This window comes from Mastomys coucha, unplaced genomic scaffold, assembly GCF_008632895.1.
Source record: "Mastomys coucha isolate ucsf_1 unplaced genomic scaffold, UCSF_Mcou_1 pScaffold20, whole genome shotgun sequence".
NCBI lineage: Eukaryota > Metazoa > Chordata > Mammalia > Rodentia > Muridae > Mastomys > Mastomys coucha.
In genome coordinates this window covers 121,510,826-121,523,564 of record NW_022196903.1, presented here as the reverse complement: position 1 = coordinate 121,523,564, position 12,739 = coordinate 121,510,826, and the positions used below count along the sequence as shown (strand labels likewise).

Sequence of the window (12,739 nt, the reverse complement as noted above, 5' to 3'; positions counted from 1 at the left end):
TGCTATTTATGTCTTTCTTAAAGTCCTGTATCATCACCATGAGAAGTGATTTTAGATCTGAATCTTGCCTTTCCAGTGTGATGGTGTGTCCAGGACTTGCAAAGGTGAGAGTATTGGGTTCTGATGATGTCAAGTAACCTTGGTTTGTGTTGCTTATATTCTTACGCTTGCCCCACATCATCTAGTTATCTCTAGTGCTACCTGCCTTTGCTAAATCTGACTGAGCCTGTCCTTCCTGTGATCCTGATTGTGTCAGAACTCCTCAGAGTCAAGGTGTCTCTGTGATCCTGTGATTCTGGTATCCTGTGACCCTGGGCTTGTTAGAGCACCTGGAAGTGCAGCAGCTTCCTCTGTTTGTTTTGGGAATGACTACAGAGTTTGTGCCCAAGGTCTGCTCAAGGCACAGTTGGCCCAGACAGTCAGGAAGCAACCCAAACCACTGGGCTGGCAGAGTTCCTGTGTGCCTGAGTCCTGCTGGTCCCAGTTACTCCCGGTGTTGGGACAGATGTTGTGTCCTCCTCACCTCTGAGCCTATGTGTGTTAGAGTGCCTGGGAGTGGAGCTTCCTCTGGGTGTTGTGGGACCGGAAGGAACCTGAGCCACTGGGCTGGCAGAGTTCCTGTGTGCCTGGTCCCACTAGTCCAAGTTACTCCCAGTTTTGGGACAGATGTTATCAGCATCTATGACTTTCTGTTTTCCACCAATTTTTCTCAAACACATGAAGGAAAGGATACAGACAGTAATTACTTCTGAGACTTTGGGATGTTAAGTAAACCCTAAGGAGATGCCATATTTATTGCCCATGGTCGGTCATAAAAAAAATACCAGACTGGTTGACTTAAACCTCAGAATGTTTTTTTCTCTCTAGAGGATAGAAGTGTAAGATCCTGACAGCAGGAAGTATGGGCTCTTTGCCTGAAGTGGACTGCTTCTTCCTCTGCCTTCATGTGTGTCCTCTGTGTGTAGACACCTTTGTCTCCCTTTCATTTGTCCATATTTCATCTTCTCATAATCACCATCAAATTGGATCATGTACCACCTTAGAAAACTCATTTTAACTGCATTGCCTCTTTAAAGGTCCTATCCTGAAAGTTGAGGTCAAGGTTTCAGTACATGCATTTAAGATTCAGGCCACAACAGGAATCCAAAGAATAGAACCTGTCCCCTCTGAGTGGGTAACTTAGAGGAGCTTGTTTTAAGGATTTGTGGAAACTCTTTATATAGAGGCTGATTTTTACCCCACTTTCTCAGATAATATGATATACTGGGAGACACCTGAGACAGACAACTCTCCGTCATTCATTCCTTCGGCACTTTCCGGTGAGACAGAGAAGACGTGCTATGTGCTATTGGCTGTCCTTTCCCAGGACACTCAGGACCTCGATTATGCCAGCAAGATTGTGCAGTGGCTTGCCCAGCGAATGAACTCCCATGGAGGCTTCTCTGCCATGCAGGTGATTGGCTGATACAGGATGAAGATGACACTCAAGACAATAATCATAATTGTCGTGACAACAGAGCTTCTGAGATGAAGAGCATTAGACACCCTTTTAAAAGATTTATGCATTTTGCTTTGTGTATATGAATGTTTTGCATGTGTGTGCACCACATACATTAGATCACTTTGATCTGAATTGTTAGCCACCCTGGGGATGCTGGGAATTAAGCCTAGGTCCTCTGCAAGAGCAATAGTGCTCTTAACCATTGAGCCATGTCTCCAGCCCTCACATTTCATATTCGGAACCATAGGCAGAATTATTTAGCCAATGAGTATTCATGGGCTCGTCCTTGTGTCTCAGACACTCTGGCGAGGAGACTCTTATCTTAGGGGATAAATGAGAGTTTATTCCCTCTTAAGGAATTTAGGCCGACTGTGTCTCCATTGCACAGTGGAAAGCAGAATGAAGGTCCAGAAGAAATGTTCTTCAAAAGAATAGAGTCTATGTATTGTAGATATCTGACGGTACAATGGTCAAAGCACACGTCAAATAGGAATAGAGATTCCTCTATGCTTCTGTGGTCTCTACATCAAAGAAAGCAAAAGTGGGAACAGAAAACAAGAAAATGACCACGGATGATCCCTTCCCTAACAGGGAAAACTGAAAGTCAGGGAAAATAGAGTTTTATTTAATAAGGACGATGTCCTTTTCTCTCCTCCTTTAAGGTTGAGTCCCCAAGAGAGGACAGGGTGATGAATTTCCAAAGACCCTTTGCTGACCTTTGTCCCTCTTTGAGGATAAGGAGAACAGAAGTGTAGTCATCACACTGTGTGGAACCTTCACTTCCTGACTAGATTTGACATGATGTCAGCCTTGGAGATGGCGATTTATTAAAAAAAAATTTCAGAAAACTGAAAACTAACTAATTTGCTAAAGACAATGAATTGGCAGCAGCTCACCCAACTAAGCGTTCTCTGGTGTTTGTGGCATCGATCCGTGTCCTACCGGTAGCTTCAGGAATGTTTGTAGAGACTGATGGGAAGTTCATGGTCAACAATGGCTGACCTATACCACTGTTCTGTTCAGGACACCACTGTATGCCTTCTCGCTCTAACCCGATACATGAAGTTAACTGGCTCCAACCCTCAAAACACTGTCACCCTGAGCACAGAGGAGTCTGAGGAGGTTTTCCATGTTAACAGAGATAACCGCCTTCTGGTCCAGCACTCAAAAGTATCCAAAGTCTACCAACAACACACAGTGGATGTAGAAGGAGACGGATGCTCGTTTATCCAGGTAATGGAAGCCTTCCTCACAGGGAGAACTGAGCCTGTCTATAAGAATCCAGACTACTGTTCAGCTATGTCAGATGTCTTTTGTCATTTTGACTCTTCCTGTTTCCTGCTTCTCTCATATTTTTCTAATCAATGGCAGAAAATACAAGATATGTTATAGAGAAGTTACTCATATTTTTATTACTTTTAAAGTTAACATTTAGGGACTGGAGAGATGATTCTGTAGTTAAGAACACTGGCTGCTCTTCTAGAGGATCAGGGTTCAATTCTGACCACCCACATGGTGGTCACAACTCCAGTCCAAGAGATCTGATGCCCTCCTCTGGCCTCTGTTAGCCCTGACCACCACTATGTGGTGCATAGATGCAGGCAAAACACCCACATCCATAGAATAAAATAAATCTTTAAAAGAATAGTAAAGTTGGCAAACAGTAATAAGTTTTCTGATAGCATTTTCGTGCATGTTTTGTTATTTGTCTTCCTTCCTTACTCTCATCACCCCTTAACCCCCTTTTGTTGAAGGCCCACCCCATCAATATCCTCCTTCTGCTTTCATGTCATATGCACCCCACTATCTCCCCAAAGAAGAGCTCTTCTTTCCATTTCATAATGCTCTTTCTGTACCCCCACTGTCTCCCCCAAACACACACACACATATACAAATTAAACATTTTTAGAAATTAAATTTGTTCTTCTGATAGAAAGTATTCTGCCCTCATCCAATTTCATCATCTTGCTGTCCTCCATAAACATTTCATGGATCCTTATTCCCTGATGATAACGCTATAAAACACATTAATAATGGAGTTAAAGAGATAACAAGTTCTTCAGTGTTTACTACAGAATGATATTTCAAGATGTCATCCTTCCCAGGCCACCCTCAGGTACAATGTGCCACTTCCTAAGGAGGCCTCAGGATTTACTCTTTCTGTAAAAACTGAAAAGAGCAACTCTTCAGATGAATTCCAGACCAAGTTTGACCTCACGGTGACCCTCACGTAAGTGTAACATTTTGACATCCACTCCCAGGTCAGAGAACTCTATCAAAGAGTTATTTCAAACAGGACTGAAGGAAACCAAGTCTGAATGACAGTGACCACAGTGAGTCCCATGTTGACTGGTGATCTACCCCAAGGCCACTTGACTGCCTTTTTTAGATACTGGCTTATTAGACAGATCTTCAGCAATATCTACACACATATACTCCTCAGCTACAACCTGAGAGCTGTTGCCTTGTTGATCCATTAAGAGTGTGGAAACTTTTCTCTGGTATTGGGCAAATCTAAAGCTGACAGGAACACACACGATGTAAACAAGGAAGTTCTGTCTGTAGGTTCTGACTTTGTGAGATTTGGGAAGGCTTTCTGTTCACAGAGGTCATGATCGGAACCAGCTAATGTCGCCTCGCCCACCTGGCATCTCGACCACCGTCACTCAGCTATGATTGCAGGCAAATGGCAAAGGATGAGGTTTCCCAGCTCCTTCCTTTCTTGCTTATGCCAGCTCTCCAGACTTCAAGCTTATTAGTGCACCTGCCCACCTGCCACTCTCACTGAGAGAGCTCATGTTTCTAAACCCATGTAGAGATAGGTTTGTTTTCTCGTTTCAGGTACACTGGAGCTCATGAAAGCTCCGGGACAGTCCTCGTGAATGTGAAGATGCTCTCTGGCTTTACTCCAGTCCTCTCATCCATTGAGGAGGTAAATAAGGGTAGCCCTGTTCCCCAGCACAGAGAAAGTGAGGATGCATAAAAACAAACCGAATAATGGAATTCTTCATCTAAGCACATTTCTTCAGAGTTCACGTTTGTATTTTGTCTGTATTGCAACAGGAGGGATTATATTTCTATTCTGCAGAAATGCAGAGTCATTATGTCCACTGTTGATCATGTGTTTCTTTGCCCAGTTTCCTTGTATACTCACTGAAACACTGAGGTACAAAGGGAACTTTCTCTAAACTGACAGCAGAGTGCTCATTTCTAGAGGGAGAACCAGGTGTTCTGATCCTCCACCCTTCTTGTCAATCTCTTCAAAGCTTAAATCCAATAGTCAAGTAATGAAGACGGACATAAAGATTGGCCACGTTCTTTTCCACTTGAAAAATGTAAGTTCAACAATAGTTTTTTTTTTCTTTCACGACTTTCTGAGTTCTGTTTTGTGGCTTTGTCTTCTGAAGGGTGTTTTAAAGCTTCTATTTATTATGGACATGTGTGAAAAACCTTATTGTTTTAATGAGACATGGAATATAGGCTGTGTTCTGTCTCACTAATCATATCATTTGTATTAACAAGTTATTTTGTGTAAGCCGTGCTTGCCTGATTCGTATTTAGAAACATCTTTAATTCTTACAAAATGTAACGTAGTCAGTTACAGAGATGAATAATTCTTCTACAACTTGAAAATCAATGAAGAATGTATGGTTTTTATTGCTTAAACTGTATATAGTTAAAATATATACCGTGACATTTTGACATATATATACATTGTGAGTTGATTATTACAAACAAACCAATTAACAATCCTCTCTTCATAAAATTATCTTTTTAGCATAATATTTTTAAATTTGTCTTACTTAATTTCATACACATATACAGGGTATTTTGAGTATATTCATTCTTCATCCCTTGCATCTCCTCCCAGGACCAAACACACACACACACACACACACACACACACACACACACACACAAAACTTCATGTCCTCTTTTAAGTAACCCGTCAAGTCTAATTGGTACTGCCCATATGTACATGGATATGGAACCATCCACTGTGATATGTTCAACCTATCAGAGACCACACCTCTGAAGAAAACTGGCTCTCCCTGCCTAGCAGACATCCACTGTCAATAGTGAAAAGTATCCTTCTTCAAAAATCTCCATTTCCTATCATGTGCCTGCCACAGTTTTAGTATCCATCAATCCGTTAGTAAACAGCTGTGAATTATTTCTGTACCTTGGCAATTGTGACTGATGTTGAAGAGAGCATGGCAGCACCTTTTCAAGATAATAATCTAATTCCTCTTGGATGCATCTTCTCAAGTAAGCTTTCTGAATCATATCGTAATTCTACTTTTACTTTGGGCGTGAGAAACTCCAAAGCGTGATGTGACTTTCAAAGCACTCTTTCTATACATACATCATTCCCACTCACCTCAACCCACACTCTCTAACATGTTTGAGTACCTTCCCTTAATAAAAGCACCTATGTACTTTACTGTGAGCAGTGCCGCTTAAATGTTGACATGATTTAATGTCAGCAAACTCACTGTTTTGCTATCCTATAAGCTAGTGGTGAGCGAGGTGTCTAAATAAAGTAGATCACGAGCTCATGGAGTTTCTCAGTGGCTCTTTTTTTCTGACCTACTAGGATTTGCTTGTCATTCATGTCTTCATAGGTTCCCAAGGAAGCAACCCACTTTACCTTCTCTATTGAACAAACCAACCTTGTGGTCAACATGCAGCCAGCCCCAGTCTCAGTCCACAGCTATGAAAAAGGTAAACAGCCACATCACAGCCATTGAATACGTCTGTAGCTCACACTGTCTGAGCCACAGCAAACCCCAAACCATCACTCTCCATCTTCAAAAAGTGAGCAAGTAATGGGCTCATGTTTTGGGATATTTCTTTTTTTTAATTTCAAGATGTGGATTCTGACTGTTCCAGTTCACAGGGTATCCTAACACTTAGAATCTCTTAGCTGTATTGTGAAAAGATTGGTCCTTAACTAGGAATATAAATGATGCTGACCTTCCAAGCCCTTTTCCTTGTTGTTGTTATTGAGTCAGAGACTTACTATTGCATGGGGCTTTATGATTTCAACTTAAGAATGCAAGAGAAAGCATTATAGGAAAAAACATAATAGATTATGCTTCAAAGCAGTGACTTATGGAGACCATGACACATCCCCTGGGAAGTGAGCTTGGTTAGTTTCTTGTTGGATGCCATACAAAGTCTGTCTAGGAGTAGATGAGCAAGGCCTGTCCTTTACTAATTTAATGCACCCCATCATATGACTTCCTTTAGTAGAATATTTCAGGCTTGATAAAATGGATACATGGCTACTTCTCTTTTAAAAATTATTGGAGCCAAGCAGTGGTGGCGAATGCCTTTAATCCCAGCAGTTGGAGGCAGAGGCAGGTGGATTTCTGAGTTCGAGACCAGCCTAGTCTACAGAGTGAGTTCCAGGACAGCCAGGGCTACACAGAGAAACCCTGTCTCAAAATACCCTATATATATATATATATATATATATATATATATATATATATATATATATATATATGGAAGATTAGATTTAGTGTCTTACACATGGTTGGAGATCTGGGAAAGACAAATGCTCTTTTTATTTTCCAGGTGAATATGCTTTTGATGCTTACAACATCAATAGCACTTCGGATTCCCAATAAGACAAAGAAGTGCACAGAAAAAGAAAGTAAGGACATTGTACAAAAGCCACGCATATGCTTCTTAAAGCCTCTCACGTTTTTCTTAATACCTTGACAAGTTGTAAAAACATATCTACATGTACTTATACGTCAGCATGCATGATATGTTTATAGAGCTCTCTCTCTCTCTCTCTCTCTCTCTCTCTCTCTCTCTCTCTCTCTGTATGGGGTTGGAGAAGAGAGAGAATTTACATGTCTACTTACTGTTTAAACTATGCTTTCAGTTATAGGTATGAGACTACTTCTTTAAATAAACTGTTCTCCTGGCCACCATCCTAGCAGAGAGCCTGATCAAGCACCTCGCATCCTGAAGGCTCTTCCATCACAATGACTTCTTGTCAGCTTCACTTCCTTCCTTCCATTAAATGGCATCATTTCAAGTCCGAGGCCACTGTCTTCTATCCTTTGTCGTTTTCATTATAGAAATCTCAGGGCTTTGAGCGCACCTGAATGATTTGCTTCATTTCTGTCAAGTTTAAACTCAAGTTTGGGCATCTGAACTATACAGAACCGGAACCCCAAAAATGGAGAGAAATAGAAGTGGAGATGGAGGAGATTAAAGTAGGAAAGTACTCTGTCTCAGGTCAACAGAAACACACACAGTAAAACACAGTCTCTCTCAGAGAACAATTGGAAATCAAGGCACATGGGAAGCAGAAAAGAGCCCTGAGTTCAGGGATAGCCTTATTGAGCACAAGGTTGAAAAGGCAACTACACAGCATTTTGTCATTTTAAAAATCAGTGGAAGAGGATGCAGCTAATCCTGGAGAGACTTGATGCCCCAAGGATGGGGGTGTTTGAGGGTAGGGGAGGTGATGATAGGGGTAGAGGGAGGAGTTAGGGAACACCCTCTCAGAGGCAAAGGGGAGAGAGGATGGGATGAAGAACTCTGGGGGGGGGACCAGGAAAGGGGGGCAACATTTGGAATGTAAATAAATAAAATAATTTAATAAAAAATTAAATTTAATTTAAAAGGTGCCCATTAAAAACAGAACTATTGTACTGCTTCAAGCTTATCACTTGTAACTGGAGAGCAGTACTGTAATCTATTCTCTTTGTCTGACTTAGCATTCTTGCTGTGGTAATGAATTTATACTGAGGACAGAAAAGAGGGGAAAACCTGGGGAAAATGATAGAAATGAAAAGCTTCTGTATCAGTTTTAACACAGGCTTCTGGACTCACTAAGATTCTTTTACAGACAGGAAAAGGCAACCAACAAATTCTCCAGTCAAGCAGTTAACGAATTTGGAACCAAGATCCCCTAGGCCTTCCTAATGCTGTGACCCCTTAGTACCGTTCCTCATGCTGTCACGACCTTCATCATAATTTTTTTCTTGTTTCCAAAGACATGTTTGTATTTTTCACTGTATCCTGGGGACATCATTGATCCTCAAAAGGGCAAGTCCCCATCTCTAGTCACTAAGCAATTTCCTTCTAAACATTTTGGCACCTATGCAGAAAGTCCTAGAAGCAGTAGCGCACTGTCGGCCTGGGGAGGGGCACAGTGATGAACTCACAGAACATCACTTATAAAGGATAAGGAACTTGTTTCTCGTACTGCATCATATTCACTTCCATTGCTCAGTCTAAAGTTTTACTCCAACGAGAGCTGCACGCTGTCAGCCTGGCTTTGTGGCTGTTGATACTTTCTTGAAACTGGATGCGCCTCCACTTGCTGTCTTAAGCGAATCCCGCTCACTGTGTCATTGAAGCTTGGCTCTGACAGCATTTCTTCTGCGAGAGGCACACTATAAAGATTCTCGTAAGTTTTCTTTTATTCCTCTTGGCATACATGAAGATACCAAAGCTAACAAGGATACAAAAAGCTAACAAGGATACAAAAAGACATCAAGTAAACATTGGTGGCTTCGTTCCAGGCTTCATGGACTGTATAATCAATAGAACCGTCATCAGCTATCCCACCATAACTTCCGGCCATGGGATAGAACAGTCCTCCCGCTACGGACCGCTGCACGCTCCCGCCGGCCGGCTGGCTCCGGCACCCCAGGGACCCTAGGCGCGCTGCGGCCGCCCAGCGGCACCCAGCTCGCTCCGCCCGCAGAGACGCCCAGGCGAGGCTTGGACCGCAGCCGGGGACTGGTCCCAGATGGGCCGGGGCGGGGCTGGGGCGGGGCAGTGACGCGGCCGCGCGCGATAGGGCGGGCGCTTGGCAGCTGCTGAGGTGCAGAGGTCGCCCTGCCAGTCCGCTCCTCTCGGGCTGTGTTTCATCGCTACTTCATAACTGTAATTTTGTTACTGTTATGAGTCATTTTCTGATAGTCTTGGGTAACCCATATGAAAGGGCCATTCGACCCACCTGCAAAGGAGTCTTAAACCATAGGTTGAGAATGCTGCCCTAGACTATCAGGACACAACAAAATTTGAAAATATAAAGAATTTGGGTAATTAGATATGTTCATTCATGTAGTTCCTCTGTTCAGGGTAGCATGCTCATAGTACCTAAGCATTTAACCAATGAGCCTATTATTGATTGACATCGCAGTGAGCACTTGTCTCCGTCTGTGTGGGTGAGTGACCAGGCTTACTTAGTTAAGATTCTGTTCTTCTATTTTATCAAACACAGCAATTCAAATATAAGCAGGTCATCAGCACTCGTAAAAATATTAAAATAAAAACCCCACAGTGTGCCTGAGTATTCAAATATTCCACTCAATGAAAATATGCCCCTTATAGCTTAACACTGAGACATTTTGCTTTTCTATTGTTTTGATATGTTCATAGGAAACTTCTTCTTCCCAAACAAATGATCAATCTCAGTTTATTTGTGTATTCTGTAGTTACATTAGATATATAATAAGATGGTTTATCGAATTATAGGCAAGGAAGAAGGGCATACTGACGACAACAGACAACTGGCCAATTGTTGATCTGCCTTTTGATAGACTGATGGAGGACTCCCTGCATTTGTCTACCATGTCATGTTGACCTAGTACAGAGCCTTAGGCTTGAGTGATAACAGTTGCTGAACACTCCCTTGGTGTTTAGGAAGCAACAATGAACAAAGTACAGAAATAGTCATCCTTGTGGTCTCACCGTCTGATGAGCAATATATGCAGACACAATAGATAAACAGAATATGAGTCCTGGGAAGGCGATAAAGATTGTAGAAGCCATAAAGTGTAGAGAAGGGTCAGAAGATCCAGGATACCCTGAGAGTTGGGAGCAGGAAAGACTGAAAAGGGAGACATGACTTTAAGGATAATCTCACGCAGCAATGGTATTTAGGCAAAAGCCTGAGGTAGGAAAGGGAGTTCATGATATAGATATCTCAGGAAAGACCATTCCTGTCGTAAGATCAGCAAGGAAAAGAAACAGACTCATAAGGTAGAGGTGTGCTGTGTGATCAAGGAGGTGCAGCTAAGTGTGATTAACAGAAGAAACCAAGGCTGGGGCATCAGATGCCAGCCAGACCAGGTAGGGACTGAGGGTCATCATTGGGACTCAAGCTTTCACCTGTAACTCGTTGCAGAGTTTTAAGTGGGTAGATATGTAGGTTCCTGATTGGTTGTTCTAACATGACCACCTGACTACAGTTATTGAGGAGAATCTGAAGGATCACAATAATTTGGAGGGAATGTTACCTACATAGTAGAGTGCATTCATGCATGTGTGTGTGTATAGTCAATATATACATATATTATAACATATGTATATATCATACATATGAACAAATCTAACCAAGAGAGTAAAAGACATATGTACAATGAAAACTTTAAGACAATGTATTACATGACATTTTCTTCCTCCAAACTAACACATTCCCTTCAAGCAGAAAGGAAAGCTCATGACCTTCAGGAGGGAAACAAAAAAAGTCGCATACCCTACCCCGACAATATAAAAAGGAATAAACAATTCCTGGAGAGTGGGGAGACTCAGAGCAGCTGTAGAAAGAAGAGATGTCAAGGCTGTGGGGCTGCCTGCACGTGGTACAGATAGCTCTAGGGATGTTTTCAGGAACATTAAGGAAGGAGCTGATGCAGAGGTCATGGAGGAGTGCTGCTTACTGGCTTGCTTATCATGGCTTGTTCAGCCTGCTTTCTTATAGAACCCAGGACCCCCAGCCCAAGAATGGCATCTCCCACAAGGGACTGGGTCCTCCTCCATCAGTCACTAATTTAAAAAATGCTCTGTAGCCAGATCTTTGGGAGGCATATTTTCAATTAAGGATCCTTCCTCTCAGATAACTCTAGCTCTTGTCAAGCTAACGTAAAAACTAGTCAACACAGCTGTCTTAGTTAGGATTTCCATTGCTGAGGAAACACAACTCTTACAAAGGCAACATTTAATTGGAGCTGGCCTACAGGTTCAGAAGTCCAGTCCATTGTCATCAAGGCCAGAAATATGGCAGCATCCAGGCAGGCACAGTGCTGGAGGAGCTGAGAGCTCTACATGTTGTTCTAAAGGCAAACAGGAGAAGATTATCTCATGGGCAGCTAGGAGGAGGTCTCAAAGCCCACCCCCCAAGTGACACACTTCCTCCAACAAGGCCACACCTCCTAATAGCACCACCCCCTGGGCCAAGCATATTCAAACCACCACAACAACCATCAATAAATATTCCTCGGTGCAAATTTAATTAAAAGAAGGAGCCACATTCCAGCCCCAGCAAGCAGCAGAACTTGGTAGTTTCAGCCAGAGTTTGACAGAAGTGGTTTAGCTTTAAAGTCAATGATACAAGAAAGGGGTTGTGGAATCTCTCTCCTCAGCTACGGAAAGCCATTGAAGCCAGGTGTGTGTCAGGTTGTCTCTGCATGGAGGCCCAGAGAGCTTCACTTTGTGAAGCTGTGAAGCCGAAGCCTAGATTTCTTTAGAGAGTCCAATATGCCAGAGTCATGAAATACTTGCCAAGAGGAGCTAGTTTCCTTTGCCAGGAAAGAGATGTCACGGTTTACAAAGCTCAAAGGAGTTGGAGATCTGAAGAGCACTTTGACATCAGACATGGAGATTCAGAATTTGGAGTTTGCCCTGCTGGTTTTAAGTCTCACTTTGGTCCAGCATTTCCTAATTAAGGTCCCTGTCCTTCCTTTTGAAATACTAATGCATGCCCTGTGCCCTTGTATGTTGGGAGTAAGTGATCTGCTTTTTTATTTTGATTTTGCAGAGAGATATAGCTAAGAGATTGCCATGAGTCTCAGAGACTTTGAACATTGGACTTCTGAACAGTGTTAAGACTAATAGGCTATGAGGACTTTCAAAGTTGGACTGAATGCATTTTTGCATTATACTATGGCTACAAATCTATGGGGGCCAGTGTGGTATGAAAGCTGGGTCCAGCTTTGATTCAGTCTTCTGTTTCCTCCCTCTCAGGGTGTCCAGGTGCCACTGCACACCAGGCTTTACTTAATTTGGGCTTGTACACACTTGCTTTATTTGGGGTGAACCAGGGATAGATAAATAGATAGATAGATAGATAGTGTACTGTTCCTGCTGACCCCATTGGGACCCCTCAATGAACTCCCGAGGCAGCAGCTCAGCTTGGCCCACCAGGTGTCTGGAGCCAGCTCCAGGGATTAAGCCAGAACCGGGAGCCCAGAATTCAAA

General features: G+C 42.6%; 1 protein-coding gene and 1 pseudogene across 1 annotated transcript in view; one reads left to right on the top strand and one right to left on the bottom strand.

Moving 5' to 3' along the window:
- Positions 1-7,556, top strand: part of LOC116099657 (ovostatin homolog) — a 51,258-nt gene extending 43,702 nt beyond the window's left edge. Inside the window, exons 29-36 of the mRNA XM_031383576.1 lie at positions 1,251-1,453; positions 2,525-2,734; positions 3,607-3,731; positions 4,343-4,433; positions 4,768-4,836; positions 6,127-6,226; positions 7,085-7,163; positions 7,401-7,556. Coding sequence (XP_031239436.1) covers positions 1,251-1,453; positions 2,525-2,734; positions 3,607-3,731; positions 4,343-4,433; positions 4,768-4,836; positions 6,127-6,226; positions 7,085-7,137 — 851 coding nt within the window. The 3' untranslated portion in view covers positions 7,138-7,163; positions 7,401-7,556. The remainder of the gene's footprint in view (positions 1-1,250; positions 1,454-2,524; positions 2,735-3,606; positions 3,732-4,342; positions 4,434-4,767; positions 4,837-6,126; positions 6,227-7,084; positions 7,164-7,400) is intronic.
- A 1,215-nt stretch (positions 7,557-8,771) lies between these two features.
- Positions 8,772-9,116, bottom strand: LOC116099658 (annotated as a pseudogene).
- Positions 9,117-12,739: the final 3,623 nt, after the last annotated feature.